Raw genomic sequence first — 18,139 nt, forward strand, 5'->3', positions numbered from 1 at the left:
GATTTATTTATGTTTTCTCAGCTAAGAGTTTAGGGAGCAGGTCTGCAATCTGTTTTGATTCCTCAGCAACTGTGACTCTGTGCACAAGCTATATCTTGCCAGCATTATCTAACCAGATTGAATTGGGTCTGTTTTCTTTAGCTTTGTTTTTCTTACACAGAACTGTAATTGAGAAAAAAAAAAATGTTGCAATTTCCCTGAGCTTCCAATAGAAAACCTTTTAAGAGAAAAACTGGTGAAAGTGGATTTTCTTTTCTTTTTTTTTTTCTTTTTTTTAATTTTTTTTCCAATTGGTGACAGAACAGTCAATGACGATCTCTCCTTGACAGGATCAGGTGTAAGTCACTTGCATTCCTCTTCCTACTTCTGGTCTTGGCTACACCAGTACTTCTGTCTTGGGTGGTGTTTTGGTACATTTAGAATTACTATGTCAGCTGAGTCTTTTCAGCCTCTTCCTATAGTTCATCATTTTCAGCTTTAAGCTTTGGTTTACCTCTTTTGAACTTAGCTGCAGTCTTGAATGTCAGATTTATGATTAAGCCGGCCCTTTCCCTGGCTGAATGTTTTTTCTCCAAGTTGTGTTTTCCATTCTTCCATTGACTTCCTCCAGCAGCTCAGATCAACACATGAAGAAATACATTGCTTAATTTTCTGACTTATTTTTTGATACAACTCAGGATGCTCTTTTTTTGTGTCCCTTGAATCCTCTTGGGGTTTTAGTTAACAGAATAAAAAGTTTTTCCAATGATGTTCAATCCCTTGCCACAAACTTTTCCTCGTTCTGTGTGACGGCCACCCTTTTAATTTGAAACGTATTTTTTCTTCAACTTCTTTTTAATCTGTTGTGGTTTGTCTTTTTCTTCTGCATGAAATGAAGAGTAAAAAAACATGCTCTGCTTCTGAATTATAGCTGAAACTTCAAGGGTAAGAGATGGCCTCTGTCACAGCACTGTTTGCCAATTAGACTGTATTGTTGGTGGTGGAGGAAAGCTAGCTAAGGGGGGTGCCCATTAGCAACCTCAGCAAGAATGTGATAGGATCCAAACACTATCCACTGCTTCATGCCCCTGTAAATCAGAAGACCTGTGGACAATGAATAATTAATGATCTTCAAGAAGGCTCGCTGTGACTGTCTTACAATTCCAGTGAACTTTATGCCAGGTTTGCTTCCACAAGGGAAAAAAAATCCCAAACATTTATTTTTTTTTTAATTTTAAAAACAAAGCAAGAAAGAACAGATTCCCTTACCACAGTATTAACACTTTGAGATGCTCCCCTGTCCTAACTTACCCCTTCAAACTTGCTAAGACTGTAATGTGTGCTGTGGTGTATTCTCTGTGACAATGTGTTACGCAGGCTAACATGTAAAGCTGACTTGGAGCAAATTTGTAATTATTTATGGTGAAAATGTGGAGAAGTGTATTTTTAGTATGCAGCTGTGTTGTGTTTGTGTATCAAAAAATCAACTTCTCTTGAGGTACCTTTTTTATATTCTAAGTGAAGGCAGTAGTAAATACAGGCACTAAGGTTGTGTCCAGTACCTTTTTTTGAAGAGCAAGGAAAATACTACAGGATATTAATTTAGAGTATTATCTAAGTAACAAGTGTTTTTAAAACTACTTTTGCAAAGACTTCTACATTAATATATATGAGCTTTTTAATATGAAAAAGAAAATGGAGCAAACTTTACCAAAGAGAAAAGTAAAAGAGGTTTACTGGGAAGTGGAAGGTGAGTGGATGCCTGTGCTCCAGCTGTGGAAGGAAAATGAAAAGGGAATTGAAAAGAATCAAATTCACAGAAAAAGCCTTTTTAAATTAGTAGAGAAGAATGTTAATAATTAAGACATGTACAATAACAGGTGATGAAATTAAAGGATTTTGACATTTTGAAAGAAGATACTACTGTAGTGAAGATGCATGTTACTTCATTCTGCCATTTTCTTCAACTTGAGAAAGTTTTATCCAGAGACAATTTTTTTATTGGACTGCACCCTGATGAAATTGGAAAAAAGGGTGTATTTGTTTAACTGCTGACTTTTTCAAGCTGTACTCCCCCAGCACTTTATCCAAAGTAGATATAAATATGTGGCTTTATTTTAAAAGATGTTGCCTTTGTGCAAATTGTAGGCATCCATTACTTTAGAAATTCAAGTCATTAACCTAGATTAATAAAAATTAATGCAACTAGTTTTAGGCATATGTATTTGATTGCAAGCACTTGTTACAGAAGTCTAAATGAAATTTTTGGGAGGCATAAATGGATACAAAATTTCTAAAAGAATTATTTCTTCTTTCTAGGAAAAAGTAAGAAAAGGGATAAATGCAAAAACTCTCAGTTGTATCCTCTGATTGAGAATCAGTTTTGTCCATGTGACAAGTACAGTGCTCAGCCTGTGGGAAACTGGTCGGACTGTATTTTACCGGAGGGTAAGATGGAAGTATTGCTGGGAACAAAGGTACAAGGAGACATTAAGGAATGTGGACAAGGCTATCGTTACCAGGCCATGGCATGCTATGATCAAAACAATCGACTTGTGGAAACATCACGATGCAACAGCCACGGTATTTAGAAACCTCTTTTCTTTATCTGCTTTATTTAATTTAACATAATATGTGTTGTACAGGTGGAATTAGCAGATTAATATTTATTGCTTAGGCTGCATTTTATCCCAAGATACCTTCAAACCCAGCACATGTTTCTGCTGACCGGCAAACAGTAAATTTAATTTTTACTGATGACTACGGTGCAATATTTAAAAGTAAATGACAGCAAATTACTAACTAGGTATTTTAGCAGAAAAATGTAAGATCTTGTTTTTCCTGATAACTGCACCTATAAATTTGAGAATAAAGCTATTTAGAAGGGTCACATACTCAAAAAATAAACAGGGCTATTTTGGAAAGGCTGAAATTATTTCCACAGATTCTTTAAATACTTTAATCTCCTTAAATAGCCTTATCTCTACCATTTGCTCTTCAGCACCTTAACAGGCATGCATTGACCTGAGTTCAACAGTACACAACACTTTCTCTGTGTAATTCTGCTGTGTGTAAATCTAGGATGTTTAAAGACTATATTTGTATTCACGTTGCTCCTGGACGAAACAGTGTTCCTTCCTAAAGTGGATGAATCTATAGTGTTAGGATCAAAACTGGCACTTTCTGATACTCAGTAAGCCATAAATGTGCTAATTTACATCACCGGCATTTCTGTGTTCATTTCGTTTCCCTATTGCAGTGCTAAATTATAACTGAAATGAAAAGCTGGATGTTAGTTTCAGTACCATTAAAAGGTCAATGTAAGTTTAATTTGTATGTGTATTCTAATTTTTTATCTTAAATTAAGATAACAGAAATTTCATTTATTTACTTGGATAAAGTTAAAATAGCCAATCAAAGAAATCAGATGACTTAAGGGTATTTTAATTAACACTATTAATTTCTGTTTAGGGCTATGATAAATTGGAAACTGAATTTATCAAGCCAACCTGCAGCATATCTTTGTGATTCAATGGAAAAGTGAGCATTTGGCTTAATACCTCAAAGCAAAGCTGGAAGATAATTTTGTGAAGAATTTTCTCCCATGTTTATTTTTATTCAAAATCATATTTTGCTGTAGTTAACTCAGACTGAAAGACAAGTTTGTATGAATACATCCTAATGACAAAGTCTAAATCCTAAACTCTCATGGGACAGGAAATGTCTACTCTGAAAATGTTCTTTAATTCTCTTCTCAGCTGTTTGCTCTGGGTTGAGGTCCTCAGAGATTTGGTTTTAATCTTTTGTATAGCCTAAAGAGGATATGCTGTACTTGCTTAGTCTGACCAGGACCACTTGCTATCTTTGTAGTACCAAAAGATGCATCTATCTCTAACTGGCACTTGTGTGAGCACAGGTCTGCCTGGGCTGGGTAGTTGTCCTGAGAGAGTCACAAAGCTGGTAGGGAATGCTGAAAAAAAAGAGTCATGGAACAATATGAATTGTTCAGAAGACACTTATAAAACACAATACTGAAACTATTTCTTTGTTGATTATTTTTAAACTTTAACTATATGTGACACTATGTTAGAAATTGGTATTCTTTCAGCATTAAGTCAAGTGTGACCTTTGAAGAGTGGAAAATTATATAAGAAGTCCAAGGGAAGCTAGAGGGACTGGTCTACTGGCTAGTCAGTTTTTGTTGACTTCAAGAATGGGGACTGTCAGTTTTTGTGTTAACAGCCGAGGGAAGACACATGAGGGAAGAACCGTCTGTCCAAGAGCATATTGTAGGTCTTGTATGTGGTAGGTAATGTGCTGCTGGAAGTAGCTTGCAAAAAGAAGTGGAAATTCTTTCTTTGTGTAGCATGAGCATGGATGTAGCTGCTTTCAAGCCCTGGCAGTGCATATTGGGGTACAATTCCATTGAAAAAATCAGAGAGATATAAAAAAGGAATAAATAAATGGTAAAAAAATGATGTTCTCAATTGTTTACCCTGTTATAACTCTTCCTGGTAGTAATTTCTATTCCAATGGATTTTATCAGTGAATGTCACCTATACCCACAGTGACCACAATGAATAATAATCAAATGGAAAAGCTACAAACAGTATGTTGTTATTATACCTAATATAGCCAGGACTACCCTTTGCATGATATTAGCAATAGCAGACTCCAGAAACACCCTTCCCAAAACACAATATAGCATTGCTTTAATTTGTTTTTCCTTTCTACATTTCCATCCCATTCTTCTCGCAGGAGATTTGAAGTCTCTTTTAGCTCTTTTTGCAAACTGGAAATGTTTGTGAGTCATTACTATATTTATTGTAGGTTGGGAAGCCTGAACCCTTTGATTTTCAGCGTTGTTTTGTTTTGAATTCTTTCTCTAAATCAGTTTATTAAGGTGTCTCGTTCTTTGGTTTTTTTCTTCCGTTCCCCATGCATTTGGTTACCTGGGTTTGATAGTGAAGCACAAGGCATCTTGTGTATTTTCTCATCCGTTACATTTGAGGGAGACAATACCTTTACCTTGGGTCATGGTGTAGGGCATGGGCAGATCAAGCCTGGAGTTGCTCTTGAACTAGTCCTGCATTCATTGCACTTTCTAAAATTGCTTGACAGGAACTTCAGGCGTACAGGGAACAAGGCATGTAACCTCACTCATGGTAAGGAATTGAAGTGTTGCTGAGGAATATGTCAGTAAAATTATGGTTTCCTTTCCAGTAGCTCTGCTCTTCTAGAACAAAACCCTATTACTGATGGGTGTTATACATACATATAGTGCAGCTTATTTCTAAGGCTTACCTAATTTATTGTCTGCCTTCATCATTTTTCCAGGTTTAGCATACTTTTGCAAATACAAGGGGGCTAGAACAAATGATGTAGATGTTTCAATCTAATTTCAGTATATGTTTGCTTCCTTCTCTGAATATCTGCTTTGTATTCATGGATTACGGTCTGATGATTTGTTTTATTTTTCTCAACATGTATAAACTGCTGTTTTGCCACTTAAATCTTATTTTTATCTTGCCAGTATTTATGATGTTTTTCTTGTTATTTTCATGCCCTCGGTGTATGACAGTTCTTCAGTTTGGCATCATCTCTAGATTTCAGTGTGTTATTTGTTGGTTTTTTTCTTTAAGAACAGGCATAAAAGCTATATTATGCCAAATCAACAAGGGACTTCTATGGTATCACAATAGTTGCCCCACCTGCTAGCAAATAAAAGTGCATTGTAGCTTCCCATCAATCTGCTTTTAGCTTTTCAAGCTAAACTTGACAGGACTCATAATTCAAGCCTGCTTGGGTTATTTTTATGAATTCTAACAGAGTTCCTTATTTCCCTACAGAAATTATAACACTGAATTTTTCACTAATTTTGTAACTGATCCAGACCAGGAAAGTCAGGTTTTTTCTGCTGTGTTATCTGCTTTATTCAGAAATCTGTTTTACTGTTAGTTCCTGTAAGTCTGTTATTTCTTTTCCAGGTAGTATAGTATTTAATCACAGTTTTTATGGGATATGATTTGATGAATTAGATTGGATTAGGAAAGAAATCAAGACCATTATTTAAGGGAAGATGTTTCCTGTAGGGTGTACAACTTTTACTTTTTTGTTATCTCTTGACATGATTGAAATCATGAGGTGGGAAATGGAGACAATTGTACTTCACCTGTGACAACATCCTATAAATCTGATAAGAGCGACAAACTACACCCACGCTGATGTTATTAATGTATCATGGGGTATGTTGTATGATATACTAAAATAGCACAAGAAACTCAGATTGCCAGACTGTCATAAGTTTTATGCAAATTTATGAAACCATGAACAGGTCAGTGTGGCAAGTCATGCTGTTTTGAAGGGGAGGAATCAAAAGACAGACCTGCTCTGCAGTGCCAAAAAATTCATAAGCTGTTTGTTTTGTGAAATGTTGTCTGCTTATAATCACAGTTCAGTTGACGTACTCAGAAAAGAAAAAGTAAACAGGAGCAGAAGAATAAATACTTCAGAGCTCTTTTTACTGCTTGACACGTGTCATTTTCAAAAGATTTGAGCAGTTAACTAACAGTTTCACAGACACCGTGCTAAAGGAAGGGTATGACACAAGAAAAGCCCTAATATGTAGACCCATAAGAGATTCTTGCAATAATCTTTGACATTTGGGGTGCAGTTATAAAGTCCAAGTACAAACAAGTTTCTCAAAAAGACAGGAGTGACCATAACAAAAAAGGAGAAGCAAATTATGATTAAATAAATCTGTTGTTACTGCTTGGTGAGAACACTGGAATAGGAGAGGGCAGAGTCCTTCTGAGGAGGGTCCTTAGCTTTCTGTAGATTAACAGGTTCTTCAGAAGAAACCTCAAGCTAACAGCTGAAAAGAGACCTAAGTTTCAGCTGCAGAGGGACAAGGAGGGTTTTTTTCTTGTATTCTTTTTTTCTGTGGGGTTTTTTTCAGTATTGTATCTGCCTAATATTTTTACTTTTCAAAATATTTTGTTTCAAATTTGAGCTACATTCATTGATGAAAGAGCACTGTTCAGCAGCCATTTGAAATATTCTGCCACTGGTGTTTTTTTCATCCATACCAGTTCTGCAGAGTGTAGGCAGGAGCTAACAGCTGTCAGCAGATGTGGTAATGTCAGCTAAAAGTGGTAACTGAGTTGTTGTTTACCTGGTTTTCTTAATAGCAGACACAGAAATTGCCCTTTCTCTGGTTTCCTGCCTTGTTTCAGTACTACATGGGTAATTTTACTGGAGTAGTTCAGAAATGTGTATTTTGCTTGATTGTCAAATGTGAGAGGTTTTTTCCCATTAGAAAAGCAGCAGTTGTTTTTCATAGCTTTATCCCTGTCATCACTAGTGTACTAGAGCTCTGTGGATAATGACATGTGTCTGCCAACAATCTATTTTGGTACATTTGTGAAAAAAATTGAGTCTCTTTATGGTCCCTTTAAACTGTACATAGAATTTTCATGACAAAAAAACCCCAAAAGCAAGCCACTGTCATGCTTATGAACTACACTGTTTACTCTTCAATATTTAGTTTTACTCCATCATATGTCAGTTATGAATCATGACCCACATAAGCTGAGCGGTGGTAGTGTTTGTGTGCGCGTAGTGAAGGCAAACATAGTAACATGGCAGACAGATGCAGCATTTTTATATAGGTCATATTACCCTTCTTAATTCATGTCAGTTTGCTAATAAGACCTTAGGCACAGTCAACCAGTCCAGGGTAGTTTGTCTGCTGCCTTATTAGTGTGAGATTATTTCCCACTTTAGCATTAATTAAATGAGATGCATTGATTTGTGCTGACTCTACAAAGCCCTCCATGGCTATGAGGCTTATGCAGGGGATTAGAGAAGAATATCTGTGTATCAGTGAATACTTTTGCAACAGCTGCTAGGAGTATCAATGTGAATCGAGGAATTTTTGTACTTCATCACTTACATGTGATAGTAAAATCTCATAGGTTATAACAGAGTCTATAGGGTGCAAGATGTCAGTTAGAACTTGCTGTATCCACTTGTATTAGGATTTTTTAATATTTTTTTTTCACTTTCAGTATTCTAACCTGAAGCAATACAAATGTACCAACAAAAAATGGCAGTGTTAAATTTTAATTGAGATTTCCTGTCAAGTGTTTATTCTGAAATATCTTTTCCATAGGAGATTCTAATCTACTATGGTGGTAAACTTAGGTTCTCAAATAGTTATGAGGATACTTTGCTGTTACATAGCTTGTATCTTTCCTAAGTTTCTTTTGTAATGTATACAAGATATCATATTTGTCCTGTGGTGTATTCTTTAGGAATATGCTATATATTACCCTACACCAGAAATACTGGCTTAGGCCTCTGCATTATGGTGCGACTGTAGCTGCCCTGTCAACAGGACATCAGTCACGAACCAGTCATCCATCAACCCAAACACCTGTATTTAGTTCACCAGAGACAGAACTGCTGTCAAGTATTAAAAATTGTTCTCAGGTTTTGAGGCTTTAAAGGGAAATCCTGAAAAAATAATAATAAAAAAATCTTATGGAGTTCAATCTATCTTTCCAAGGCTAGGCAGAAATATGAATAGCTAACTAATATTCTGTTGGAAGTGAAATGCAAATAAATGTTTATTTCTTTGTCCTGGAAGTTGAGATCCCAGAAATTTATATTTCCTTGGAAAAAAACCCAACCTTGTGTTAAAGAACATAAACCATTCTGACATTGCAGTTTTTTTCTTGGAAACACAGTATGACGTTTTAGTCATGAAAGCAGGTGCATCACTCTGTCAGTCCTAAGGACAAAAGAGTTGATGTAAACACTTTCTAAGATGTTCTTTATGTGTGGACACTTCAACTCGAGTAGTCAGTCTGTTCTTACACATTGCAGGTGCAGTTTTGGGGGAAAAAAATCTTACACCCACCTACTTAGCCTGCTTTGTCATCAGACAAAATGTGAAGTCCATTAAAGTCCCCCATTATAAATTATCTGCCACATCTGTTAATGACTTTGTTCTAGCAGTCCAGATTTTATAGCCAATTAGCAATGGGACAGTAAACCTCTCCCTTTTAATAATGACTTCAGTTCATACCCCTAGTGGTTCAAAGCCATTTGTTAAATTGTCGTTCAGTAACCTTTAATGGTAGAATAGCCCTGTTCTTGCTCATAGTGGACAACTGCCCATTTCACAACTTTGTGAAGTTCAGCTGATAGAAGCTGAAGTAATTGCACTGGGAAAGGGAATAGGCCTTAAGAGATGGGCATCTTTTTCCAATACCTTTCTGGACCATGCAGTGCTAAGGCTCTGTACCACAGTATCCCAAGGTCTCCTCTCTCCAGCATCGCTCAGATGTTATGGGGGAGAAGAAAGAACTTCAGGAAGCAGGCAGTGAAAGACTTTAGTCAGGAGAAGAAATAGCAGGCACAACATGAACTGCTGATGTCCAGAGAACGTATCTTCAGCCTTTATAGTCGTGGTCTTCTATTTCACTCTTGCTCCCTTACCTTCACACTGTTTTCCTCAGCTCTTCAAAGCTGCTTCACTGCTCTCATTCTTTCCTTCTCTCTGCATCTTTTCTATTTCAACATTGGTAATTTCTTGGTTGTTCTTTAAACCTGAAGGCTCTACCATGACATTTGCTGCAATTATAATTACACAACCTGTGTGATATAATTGTTAGAGGACTGTTTCTTTAATAACATTTTACAGTCTAACAAAGGGGCACCCTTTCAAGAATCATTAGATCAGAGTGGAAACAAGACTGAAAATTGGAAAATGGCTCGTTCATGTCCTTTTCATGTCAGAAACTATGTATCCGCATCACCAGTCCCATTTGCATGTAATATTTCTGGTTTCTGTGTTTATGTTTTCTATGTATTTTTTCTATATCACAATATGCTCTCTAAGAAATAAACAACCAACAAAAAACAAAACAAAACAAACAAACAAAAAAAGAGTATAATATTTTCAAAGTGTCTGAATATCTGCTTTCTTGAATTTGAGGGCAATTGCTATGAACTTTTGGAGATTAGCATCCTTAATCAGCCTAAAAGATATGTTGCCATCATACACACAGAAATGCATATGAGGTGATGACATGCTTCAGAGTTTTTTCTGAAAAGTACCATTAGATGAGTAGTAAATGGAGTGGAACAAGTCATTCACAACAAGTAATTTTCCTTTTTTTTTTTTTTTTTTTTAATTCAGTCTTCTTTCTTGTCTAGAGAAATATCTGCAAGTAATCTGAAGTCTGTTTCTATCTGGGTTCTAGGGGAGTCCAGTGGCACAGCTAAATACTAAAGTCTGTAGAGTGAAATAGTGAGGCACTTGAGAGGGTAAGAAGATGCCAGGGTATTAATATGCCAAAACCTTTTTGATGTCAGATATAACAGGGTCATTTTCATTCTGCACATTAATTACTTATAGAATGCAAATCTGTCCTCTATTTTTTATTTGTAGAAACATTCTTCCATTACGTTTCACTGTCTGATCAGGTGATACTAGAGTAGGCTCTTGAGGGTGTTGCATTCTGTTTCTTTTTCACCAAGTTATTACTTTTGGCATGATGGTTATTTCTTTTCTTCTCTTTCTTTTTCTATGCCTACGCAGTATGTCTTTACAATTCTCTTGATTCTGTGTTATGAGCCATTTATTTTCCTATTCCCTGTCCCTGTCTTTTCTTACCCTTTCCTCTCTTCCTCCTCACTCTCTCTTTTGTCACGTTTTGACCTCTGGCTTTGCCATGGAAAGTAACTTCACTTATTTATTTTCTTTTCCTTCTGTTTGGAGAAGGCTTGGAAGCTGTGAAACACCTTTCTGGATCTCTTTATTCTGCTCATGCCCTTGACCTATTTTTTTATCCAGTGTTCTTAGGATACCAATGGTTAGGAGTTTTTTGTGCTTGTCTTGCATCTTGCATAATACTGAATGTTTTTTCTCTCTGCTCTCCAAAAATGTTCCACATTTCCAGTAGCTCCAAGCCTTCCTACCTTGTAGAGCTTTTTTATGTCTTCAGTGATTGATTCCATTCTTGCTCTCTTTTTCACATGTTTTTTCCATTCTTCTTGTTCAGTTGGTTGATTTTCGTATGTGGAATTTGGTTCTTTTCTATGGAAACAGGAAGGAGGGATAGGAGAGCATCATAGGCTAGATATCCTCGACATGGCATAGGAAATAGCTATATGATTCAGTATTTTTTTCATTATAAAGTGAGTGGGAAATATCAGCAGGCCCACAGCATCTTCTCCAAAACACTCTAACATATATGCAGGCTTGTAGTTTTCCATGTTGCAACTCTCACTAAGATGCTATACCTTTAATATGATGCTGTTCTGAATTAATTATATTCTGTGCTAAAGCAGTTTTAGTGGTTGACTTCAATGTAGATCCTTCATAAGCAGTGTGAAAAGAGGTTGCTGTAGTGGTATGGTTTCATTTGATATTTTACAGAGTCACTTGAACTGTAGCTCAGTACAATTATGTTACCTGGGACTTGCGTATAGTATAATGTATTTGATACCATGTCTGTGTACAAGATTCTAAAAATCTTGTTAAACTTTTTGGCTAGCATTCTCATGACGTAAAAAAAAAAAACCAAACCAAACAACTTTATTGTCCTCATTTGGATAAGCTGAAGAGAAATAAAATAGTTTCTAATTTGTCAGTCAGCTTAGTATGTTCCACACAGGCTCCCTTTGGTAGGCTCTGAAGTCTTCCCATGCTATAGTTATCCAGCTCCCAAAATATCACGATATCCTGGAGAAGATCTTTTTCTATGACTGGGGCAGATTGGGAAGATCCCTTTGAGATTAATTAAGACAAATTTAAAATAGCTCAGAGGTTTATGGAAGTCCTTAAAATGAAGTTTTCTGAAGCAGCCTGTACCAGTTAAAGTTACCTACTTAAGGATGTACAACGCATTTAAAGCAACTTGAATTTGTTTCTTCCAGACATTAACGACAAAGACAGCAATTTAACACTAAATGGCATAAATGTGTTATAGTTGAAAGGTTTCTCCAGAAAAATTTACTTAGAAGTTATATTGAAAGTAAAAGCAGCATTTCAGTATCTCATGAAAATTCATGGAGCAGTAAAATCTTCGTTTAGTTCTAGCAGACAATAAATATCACTAAACACTTACTTTGTTGCTTGGACAGAATTGTTTCTTTTAAATTTCTTGTTATTGTCCATTTTCATTGCATAGTTTCTTGATTGCATAAGTATATGGTTTTGTGCAGCACCTAAGAGGGTTTGTTAAAAGCTCATTTCTGGTGAAGATACAGAATTTGATATTTATGTAATCAAAGTTCACTGTAGGATGGGGCTCTGAGACAGGGTACGTCTAATTTCTAAGACTCACTCAGAGATGTCAGGTAACATGGAATGTAATCGGGTTTGCATTTAGTACTGCAGGGCAATCTATGTCACCACCTTTGATATGCAGTGATATGATCTTCAAAAATATATTTTGTCTAACACAGTGTACCTTTCATATAATATCAGAGAGCTGGTCAATCAAATGGTGAGAGATATTTAATAAACATGCTTGTAATTCAAGCTATTAATGTTCTAGTCATTTTAAGGAAGATACATTTGGTGAACAGTAGTTTCACAGTGCTCAAATTCAGGTTGTGCTGTGGATATTTATTTAACACTTCCAAGCAGAGAAAAGCTATATAGGATAAAATCATCAACCGATTTGAATGCTTAAAAAAACACCCTCCTTCTGTTCTTTATATCTAAAACAAATTAATGGAAGCAACTAGAAATAGGTATATAGCATTGAAATATTTTCAGTGTTTTGATTCCTTCCATGACTTGTGATTGTTTGGTATTTGTTGCTTTTACGAGACAGAATAAACTAGCTTTACTTAGAAGTATAGGTTAAAAACATAAAGCTGCTAACATCAGCTTTGATTAAAATGACAGTGATTGCTTTCAAACTAAAAAAAAAAATAATAATAAAATCAAGATATGTGAGAAACACTTCATACTGTGCCTAGCAAACTGTGCCAATCATTTGAAAATGATCTTTTCAAAGTATGTGTTAATTTTGGAACTGTGTCCATCAGATATTTTAACTCATTTTAAATGCAAGAGGTTACTTTAACATTTGCCAACAGCAAATACGTTACGGATCTGATGCAGGAAAGGGGAGGAGATTTCATATAGGTTTAGGGTATAGTTGTAAAATGCAGTAATGTCCAGCTTTTTGTTTTAGGTTTTATAGCTTCTGCTGTAAATATTGGCATGAATGACACATATTGTGGAGCTATGGCATATGTTACTTTTGAAAGAAAAGCATTTTCACTTATTCAGTGAATTGAGGCCTCATGTTACTCCCTGCAGACCATGGCATACCCCTTTCCAACCTCTCACCACCAATGACTTATCCAAACCAAACATCTGCTTTTCCATTCAGTGCAATTATTCAGTGTGCTGCTGGGGGCAGATGGTTGTTAATCGGCAGATCATTAATGTGGCAGGCCACTCTCTCTTTCTAGCCTTAGAAAGGTCACAGGGTGTTAAGTTCCCTCGCTGCAGGCTGGTAAGGTGCACATCTTTTGATTCAGTTGGATTTTTGATGTATAACTGCAATTGAATTACTTGATACAGTGGTGGTGGAGTTTTTAATTAAACCTTTTTTCCTTAAAAAAATAAATACTGTTTTTACAGTGTAAGAATGATGCGGCTGAGAGATGGTTAGTGTCAATTACACTGTAGCTGTCAGAAAGTTTGAATGCTGAAATCTGGTGAGTGTGAATCCTAATCAGATAGCAGCGAGGATGCTTAGTTGCTACTCTAGCACAGTCTCCAGATACATGTGTCAATATTCTGCAGAATTTAATTTAGCCCTAATGATGAAGAAATCTCTCTATTCACACAGTCCTGTCAAGTCAAACTTTGGGCAATCTAAATGAAGTAGACGAGAGCTTCAGGGAGAAGTGACATGCTGAACAGATTTAACTTTCTTTTCCATTCACACAGGTTATATTGAGGAAGCCTGTATTATTCCATGTCCCTCAGACTGCAAGCTCAGTGAGTGGTCCAACTGGTCTCGCTGTAGTAAATCCTGTGGGAGTGGGGTAAAGGTTCGGTCTAAATGGCTCCGTGAAAAGCCCTACAATGGTGGAAGACCCTGTCCAAAGCTAGATCATGTCAATCAGGTAATTTGATTTATATTTACATTATTGATATAGCTTTTTCCATACTTCAGATAACCCTTTTAGCTGTATTGTTTGTTAATGTAGAAAAACTGTATAACATATGGGGCAGATGCAGGTAGAAGGAGTATGTGTTGCCTTAGATTTCCTCAATCAGCAAAGGATCTGCCTTCATTACTTCCTCATCTGCCAGAACTGCAGATTTGAGAAAAAAAAACCTTCTTACATGCAGATTGTGAAGACCACATTTCTGAAGATCTCTTACAGCGGGTAAAATGTCTCATTACACATGCTCCAACTGGTAAGATTCTTAATGTCATTCCCCAACCATCTTAGATCAGAAAGAAAATTAAAACTTCTCAAACACACATGGAGTATCATCCCCGTGTCCCTTAGTAGGTGTTACTCAAGCTGGAGCTTGACCATCCAGGTACATTTGCCCTGGAACTGCAGTTCCAGTCAGGAATGCACTTCTGAAGTCAATCTCCTAGTAACTGCACTTGATTTTCCAATATGGAGCAGTCTGGCTGCACAGGCTGGATCAAGAGAAACTAAGCCAGAAAATGTGATCCAAGAGCACACTGGGAGTGCTTTGACCACAAATGAGAACTTAGTCTTTGGGACCAGGTTTAGCACTAGTCCAGGTCCAACTCCTGAAGCTTGTTTGCTCCAGTTTGCTTGGAGAGTTTTAGAAAGAAAAACCTTTCTTGCCAATTAACTTTTGCTCTTCAGAGTTGATTTATATTCATATTACTGTGGAATTTAATACAGTCTGCAGAGGCATGTTAAACAGCCACACAGTCTTCTCTGTAAATATTCAACGATTGAAAAAAAAAAAAAAGTGCTGTCAATTTACATTTGAATAAAAATGCATGTACTTAATATTATCCTATTGACATTTTGCTAGCATAGAGTGAAATGGCTTGTTGATCTAATTTTCTACTTTAGGGAGTGTAATTAGTTCTAATTTAGAAAATAATAAGTGTTAAACTACAGCTAATAAACTAAGTTTGTGATCTACTTTATCAAAATACAAACTGGAATGAGGATTGCTCGATTTGGGTCAGCATGTAAATATGCTATAAATTAGGAGGAATGTGTTTCAATAGGAGCAAATTATAGTCTATGCAGAAGTCTTTTTCCTCTTTAATATTCATGTAGTACATAATAGGCTTGTATTTTTCTGTATCAAAGGTGATTTTGCTAGGTCTATTAGCCACTTGTATGCAACACTATTGCCCTCTACCGGTACTTTGACTCAAATTTGATTTGTTGCAATGTTACATGGTACTTGCCAAATAGTAATAGATGATTCAAAATGTAATTATTGTAAAAATAAAATTGAAATATAGTACTTTCAGGAGAAGGGAGCTCTACAGGTAAGATAAGAATGTCGAAGAATATAGAGGCTGTATCTTTCTGTTTAAAATATTTTCACTATCAATTCAGAAACATGCAGGGGAATACACGTGCATTCTCATTTTAAGTTAATTATTTAATCTAAATGTGATCCACAATTCATTCACCTGGAAAACTACTGACTCTTCAGATTATTTATTTCAATTATTAAATGTAATTTGTTTTATTTATGTATTTATTACTTATAGATGCGACATGCTTATTTGCATACATACAAAGCATAATGGTTAAGACTTGATCTTTGGTGCCCACAAGTGTGTGGAATAGGAGTACAGAGGGGCTATGCTGTAAGCTGAGGTCTAGGAATTACGGACGCTGAGGAAAGACTGCAATGTGTTGTCTAGACCATGGAAGAGAAGATGGGAGTGAGGATGCTGGCAGTCTGCTAGAATGTACATAAAAGGCTGTTGCAAAGAAGGAGGCAATAATCCGTTTTCCATGGCCATCATGGATAGGATAAAAAGCAGTAGTCTTAGGCTGCTGCAAGCAGATTTGGCTTAAGCCTTGGAAAACTTTCTAATGGTAAGGCTAGTGAAACATTGAAATAAAGTGCTTAGGATGTTTGTCAGGTTTAAGAATGAGTTGCTCAGTGTCTCTCAGGGCTGACATATATGACTATTTTGGAGGAGGACTGAGAAGAGTTAGATGTTTAATGGAGAATCTTTCCTCCTGGGCTGTGCATGCCAGGGTGACTCCCAAACTACACGCGAACTGAATGAAGCTTGCTCAGTATCCACTTCGCTAGCTAAAAGTTTTCATAATTACAATAGTAATGAGTCAGGTTTATTATAAAACCTGTGGCCTTCAGAGGATTTAAAATGAAAAGGTTAATCCGAGTCTGTTAGAGAAAATAAGGACATCCCTCTCTTTATTGGCCCCAAGCATTATTTACCCCCTTATCCAGCAGGCAGGTATGCAATCCTTACACCACCCAAGTGCCATGGCTTGCAGTCGTACTTACAAAAATACCAGTAAGGTCGGGAGAACACCACTGAACGCATGCAGTGCAATACAGGGTTTCCTTTGGCTTTCTGGTAAGATATCCATTTTTTATGTTACTTGAAAGGCTGTTGAGTATGCAGGGTTCGTGTATTTCTTCTATGCCAAACCAGGTGAGACATACAGAGCTCTTTCCCTAAACTAAGGCTTCCCTATTGTCATTTTGGAAATCCTGGACAGGAATACATTGCCACTGCCTGTATGACTGCAAATTGTGCAGTGAGTCCAGTACCTTCCTTAACGTTCATTTCCATGACCCATCTTTATGCCAGTTAATGTTTATGTAGTTCAATGAAAGGCCAAATATGCTGATAATAATGGTCATCTTGTGCATGGGCTGATCAGCTGCACAGTGATACTATCAGACACTCTACTCATTCATTGTTCGAGGCATCATTTTTTTGGTGACTGGTGGTATTTTCTTGAGGTTAACTGATAAACTATCAAACCATCAGCCCTCTTTTTCTACTCAAGCAGTGTTACTGAAAGGAAATCAAGGACTTGTTTAAGACAGTGTTTTAGCTTGTCTAGAAGCATTTGTTGTGCTGACTTGATAACCAGAATGATATGTGAAGTTAGCTAGTATAAGATAATTTTGAGGCAAGGGCTTTAAGTAATCTGTGCATAACTAATATACTCAATGAAGGATTTAGGAACTTTGGAAGGATGAGAACTGCTAGTTCCTTTTATTCCCCTGGACCTATTGCACTTAATGCTGTCAGAACAATTCCAATTAGTAGAGAAGTCCAGTATCCTCCAAAACCATTGAGGATTTTCTCTTGTCTTAGGGAAACTGGATTCTCTACTGTCTGAAGAGTTAGTGCTCATTATAGGCAAAGGGGGAAAACAGTTTTATTTTGTGTTAAGACTGAGAGAGAGATTAGCTAATTTACAGTCTCTTCTCACCACTTATTTTCTTCCATGGGCAAACTTTTTGCAAAAATGCCTCATGACAGCAAGGGAGATCTGAAAAAGAAATTGGATACCTTTTGCTTGGCTGAAGCCATAGAATATGACTTTTGTAATAAAAGCTAAATAAATGTCATTTAAATACCTGTGCTTCACTCTAATATTTCTTTCTTTTTATCTTTGGTTTTTCTTTTGGGTTCCTGAAAATACTTTCTTCAGGCTCAGGTAAGAGTTTCTAAAATAGATAACCCTAATATGTGATTCCTGATTGTGCTCCAATGTTTATGTTGTCTTGGTTTTTTGTAGTGTATGTTTGAGAAAATACATGGAACACTGTATATGTATATGTTACTGTACGAGATAGTATTTCAAACTTGCATTCAAATCTAAACATAATACTAATGCTGGTACACAAATATATTAGAATGATTTAAAGCATCTGCAATGAAAAGTAAAGTGAACCGGTATATATAGGTGTAATTTACCTTGAGCTCGCCTCTTTTTAGAATCCCCACACCTAATAACAGTGGGATGAAATAGTTGAGGAGAGACATGAAAGATAGAACTAAAGTTTTAGCAAAGTTTTAGCAGTGTTTTTCTAAAAGGTGTACTCATGAGCTAGCCTAGTTACAGATTTTAATGTTAGTTACGTTGATGTTATTGGTGAAAA

The 18,139-nt window shown here is 36.3% G+C and overlaps 1 protein-coding gene across 1 annotated transcript in view; it reads left to right on the forward strand.

The window, feature by feature from the left end:
• Positions 1-18,139, forward strand: part of THSD7A (thrombospondin type 1 domain containing 7A) — a 287,968-nt gene that overhangs the window by 240,994 nt on the left and 28,835 nt on the right. Inside the window, exons 15-17 of the mRNA XM_055804369.1 lie at positions 2,299-2,562; positions 13,967-14,145; positions 17,689-17,694. Of these exons, the coding sequence (XP_055660344.1) occupies positions 2,299-2,562; positions 13,967-14,145; positions 17,689-17,694 (449 nt within the window). The remainder of the gene's footprint in view (positions 1-2,298; positions 2,563-13,966; positions 14,146-17,688; positions 17,695-18,139) is intronic.

This window comes from Falco peregrinus, chromosome 5, assembly GCF_023634155.1.
Source record: "Falco peregrinus isolate bFalPer1 chromosome 5, bFalPer1.pri, whole genome shotgun sequence".
In the NCBI taxonomy this organism is placed as follows: Eukaryota; Metazoa; Chordata; class Aves; order Falconiformes; family Falconidae; genus Falco; species Falco peregrinus.